At 32.3% G+C, this 5038-nt stretch overlaps 1 protein-coding gene across 1 annotated transcript; it reads right to left on the reverse strand.

The window, feature by feature from the left end:
• Positions 1–415: 415 nt before the first annotated feature.
• Positions 416–4521, reverse strand: LOC141290838 (uncharacterized). Its single transcript, XM_073822971.1, has 4 exons — positions 4397–4521; positions 3959–4300; positions 2986–3150; positions 416–1811 (listed from the first exon to the last, which is right to left on the reverse strand). The coding sequence occupies exons 1-4, from the start codon at positions 4434–4436 to the stop codon at positions 1732–1734; spliced, it is 627 nt and encodes a 208-aa protein (XP_073679072.1). The 5' UTR covers positions 4437–4521; the 3' UTR covers positions 416–1731.
• Between the last annotated feature and the right edge of the window lie 517 nt (positions 4522–5038).

The raw sequence follows: 5038 nt of genomic DNA on the forward strand, positions 1-5038 counted from the left end.
TATATAAAAAAATATGTACTTCGGGTAGAAATAGTTTCTTAACTCATTGGTTGACCAGTGTTTAACTAGTGCTCATGTTCACTTTTTTATAGTTTATAAACCATTGCTGCACTTAGTTTGTTGTTAAACAATATACACAAAATGTTTTTTTTTTCCTACATTGTATTTCGTACTTGTGTTTAGTTATTTAGCACATCTCACAGCTATAATAATGATAATTCAGGGACACAAATAAAAAAATAATAAAAAGATTTCTCTTTTCATGTTTTTCTCTGTGCATGTTTACATTGTCGTTACATCACAAAAAGTTTAGCCAACACACATACTGTAAGTAACAGAATGAAAAGCATTAAAGAAGATGAAAAAGTTTTTATTTATTCTTTTTTATCATTGAAATTTTTTGGTTTTGCTTCCATCTATGATCCAATAAATTTACAATTCTCAATAACCAGCTTTAATCTGAAGACATTCTGTTATGCAGATTTTAATAAATACATTATGGTCTACAAAAAAGTCTAACAAAATGTTTTCAGTAACACTTGAATATGTTTTTAAATAACAATAAAATAAATACAAACAATGCATATAATAAATAAAATGCACAGACAATAAATGCTATTCACAAATAAAGTCTCAAGTGCCAAATATCTTGGTCCAAAACCAACAGCTTAAATAAGTAAGTACAATCTTAAATCTTCACTGGTAAGTTAGGGCTTGATGAAACAGCTTACGAAAATGCACACTGATCCCAAAATCAGCAGCTGATTTTCAAATGGAAATCACTCCCCCTTACTGTTAGATTGAAATAAATGTTTAAAGCTAATATATTACAAAAAAAAAACTAAGAAAGAACCAAAATTAGCTTACTACTCGTAGATCACAAAAGCTACTATCATTGTTCATGACAAGAAAATGTGCAACAGTATCTGTATAAATATGGTGTTCCTGGATCAACATTAGTGTCCAAAAATATAGACTAAACCCAATCCCTACCCCTAAACCTAACCCTAACCAAAATGTATCCCTAAAATCAAAATTATAGCTGATTAACAAGGGTGCAGAAGCATCTAACTCTGATCGTAAGCCTAAAACTGATATTTCCTAAAAAGTTATGCCTCAGTTCTGATTGGTTGATTGAAATGTTGCTCCAGGATCAGCAAGGATGTCGATCCAGGAACATGTTGTACTTGGTGAAATCACCTTCACCGTATAAATACATAAACCAATAAATAATTCAGCTACCTATAATGAAATAAGTGTGCTTTTATATAAATAAAATTAAGAGTTTCTTTTCAAACTAATTACATAATACAAAGCAGGTATTTTTAGTGTGCAATGGTGCTACAAATAAAAACATCAGTTGAAATGATTATTTATCCATTCAAATTGATGCTAAACTATTAGATTAAACATGATTTCTAATCCTTTGGCTCCATCTAGTGGACATTCTTCAGTGCTTGGAGCCTTGATAATAATGCTAATAGAAATCATACAATGACAAACAGGACACCCTATGATCTTGTAGAAGTCAAGAATACATAAGCATTGTTGTAATTAAGAGCTGGTATCACCTTGGATCTCTTGGAAAACAGCACCAGTTTCTCAGTGACAGCACCAGCGGTTATGTTCCTCAGTGAATGAGATGATATTTTGATTCCTTATAGTTGACCCGTTTTGTCATTCCATTCAGTTTATTCCTGAACTGGATGAGCTTGCAACAATAAAGTAGTTCTAAGTAACCTCCAGGATCACTTTGGGATCTGTGCCACCTGCTGCTTCAGTGTCCGTCTCTTGGGACACTTCGTCAAAATCTGCCTGCAAGTTAATAGAGAAAACAAAATTAGATTCAACTATATTTAAACTATCTGCTAAATATTTGCTGGATAAATTCCAGTACTTGTTTCTTACTAATTTCTTACTAAAGAAGAATTATTCTTGGTTTCCATTTTGCCGTTTTCACATGTATAAATGATCCTGAAGACATTATTTGATGCCTAATCTTACTTTCAAGGCTTGAACTATAAAGAAACATGAGCCAGGTGTTTTACGTTTTAACTGTGGATGTTTTACTGCATCCAAACAGCAATAGAAAATTGCAGATTTTGTTAAAAAATAAAAAAAAAAGGATATATTTTTTATATACCTTTTCCATTTTTACTCTTAAATATATTTTGGTTAAATGACTTAAATAAAGTACATTTATTATAACAAAAGGGGCTGTCTATGTGGTCTGTTGTATGTAAAAATAGATTTTTTAATTTGACAATGAAACAAATGAAAGTAATTCTAAAGTAGAAATAGTTTCTGAACTCATTAACCAGCGTTTAACAGCGTTCACATTTAATAGTGTGTATACCATTGCTGCACTTTTTTTTTTTGTTGTTAGACAAAATTCACAAAATGTTTTTTTTTTTTTGTTTTTTTAATGTAGATTGTATTTTATTTAGTTATTTAGCAAATCTCACAGCTAATTTAGGGAATAAAAAATGTATAATTTTCTCTGTGCATGTTTACTTTCTGTTGTTACATTACAAGAAGTTTAGCCAACACACATAATTTAAGTAAGGGAATGGAAAGCATGTAAGAAGATGAAAAATGTGTTATTTAATCTTTTGTATCATTAAAATTTTTCGGTTTTGCTTCTCTCTTCTGATCCAATCAGCTGACAATTCTCCATAACTTTTATTTATTATTTGTTTTTAATAAACCTGTGTTTTTGTTAAAGTATCTAATATTATTTGAACATTTTTCCACTACTATGCTGACTATAAGTTAAACTATATTTTTAAATAATTTTGCTATTTTGCATTAAAGCTGATACATTTTTTGTAAAATCTTTAGTATTATTTTGTAAAATGTACATGGAAAATGTATTAATTTTTGAATGCAGCATAATCAATATATACATTCTTTTAGCAAATCAGATTTTTTTTTTTTTCAAAATTCTGTTTTAACCTGACATCACAAGACAAAGATAAATGATACATGCCTTTCCGTATTTCCTATAAATATAAATGACAGCGCCAATGATGACCACTAAAGCAAGGACCACTAAAATGACGCCCACAGAAACTGCACTTATTCCTGCAGTAGATTTACTGTACAAGGCCGAAGCAGTTTTTTCTGGGCTGATGGTGCTGATTGGAGGCTCTGTAAGAAAAAACAAAAACAGAGTTAACTCTTACAAATAACCATAGCAAATAAATGTACATGGATTTTCACAATTTAGGTTAAGAAGATGAATATTCACAAGGAAAGAGTTCTAGATTAATTGTTTAGATGGTAAATAGTTTAGAGAAAAACAATGAAAATAAAACAAGTTAAAGTCCCCCTGTAGTGAAAATCAAGTTTTTAATGTTGTTTATTCATGTGGTATTTTTAATCAATTATTTTAATTTAAAGTAAATTAAAAAGATATAAATAATAAAAAATTATCTACATAACTACATAAAATGATTAAAATAAATAAACAGTGCAAATCTAACACTACAGCGAACCACTTTAGTCAGTAAATAGAAAAATAGTGTGAATTTCCGGATTGGTGTCCGCGCTCACGCACGCCCCCCTCATGACGCAACATTACAACAACCCAACGCGTGACATATAAGTTACTTGAGTTCAGACATTTATTGTGTTGAATCATAGCTTTCTTCATTACTGTACTTCTGCGGTTAAATATGCACAAATATCTACTCTCATTTCAATAGCTTACAGTGGCTAAAGGTTACCGGAGACAAAACAGGAAGTGTTTTTGCGATATGTATTTACTATGCTTTATTGTTAAATGCCCGCATACGCCGGAAAGCCTCAAAACAACTAATTATTTATTATAACTAGCAGAATATATGCTTTTGTCTTCATGCTGTTCTGCGAAATGATGATGATGCAACTACTACAACGGATTTCACACACTGCGTGATACTTTGGAAAAATCAAAGACATTAAACATAACACTTACGATACACGGTAACGTTGTAAATCTTGTTTTCGTGCCGTTTGCTGCTCGGTTTGCGGACCTCGTAAAGCCCTGCTTGATTGTCGCTGACGTTCATCAGGCTCAGTGTCACATTTTCTCCATCGGATTTCAATGAAACTTCGGATCGCCACTTGTGTGCACATGCTCCATTATGACAGATTATCTGCGCTATCAGTTCCATTGAGGAGCCTTTAAGACGTATAAGTAAAATCTGCGGGTCTTCGTCCCACTTCTCAATGTGAATAGAGATGGTGAGGTTTTCTCCTTCCAACACCTTTAGCGACTCAATCTCATCATCATCTTCAACAGCAACAGCAGTAATGCCTTTAAAGAGAAGTTGCATCATAAATGTACACTGAGTGCAAAGAAAGCAGATCCACACAAAATTAAAATGTGAGAGTCAGCAGGCACATGACTTACCAATACAAATTACTACGATGAGGAGTCTCATTTTTATCATTTAGAATGAAGCAACAAATGTTTGGTTGTTTAATGCCTTCACTTGATAAGACTGTAGTATATAGCCTACATCCACTGAATTCCCCAAATCACATCGCTAGAAGTTCTAGAAGTTGTGACCATAGATGTGTGTACGTAGATACCTCATTGGACTATTAGTAACCGCGTCCGCCATCTTGGAACGGTCAGCATTTTATTTGGAGATTTAAATATTAATACTCGTCAAAAACTATGGTTTCAGTGTCACAGTCAACTCAGTCTTAAGTGTTTTCGAACATGTTTTGACCATACCAATATGGCGGACTGCTTACACATAGCGGCCATTTGAAACTTCGCTAACAAGGGGTCTATGTATGTACATCTATGGTTGGAGCTTCCTTCTCGAACCAACCCACCTCTCACACGTCACACCGCCAATGAGGAGATGTGCTTCCAAGAATATTAATGATATCGACTCGAAATGCACAAAGTAAGAATATTGCTAATTTTTGGTGTAACAAGTTACCAAATGTCCTTAATATAGGGATAGAGTGAATTAGAATGTTGGTTTATATATAACAATTTAAATAAATAAACGTTTTTTAATAAATAAACCATTTAAAT

The sequence above is a fragment of the Garra rufa genome, chromosome 18 (assembly GCF_049309525.1).
Source record: "Garra rufa chromosome 18, GarRuf1.0, whole genome shotgun sequence".
NCBI classification, from domain to species: Eukaryota; Metazoa; Chordata; class Actinopteri; order Cypriniformes; family Cyprinidae; genus Garra; species Garra rufa.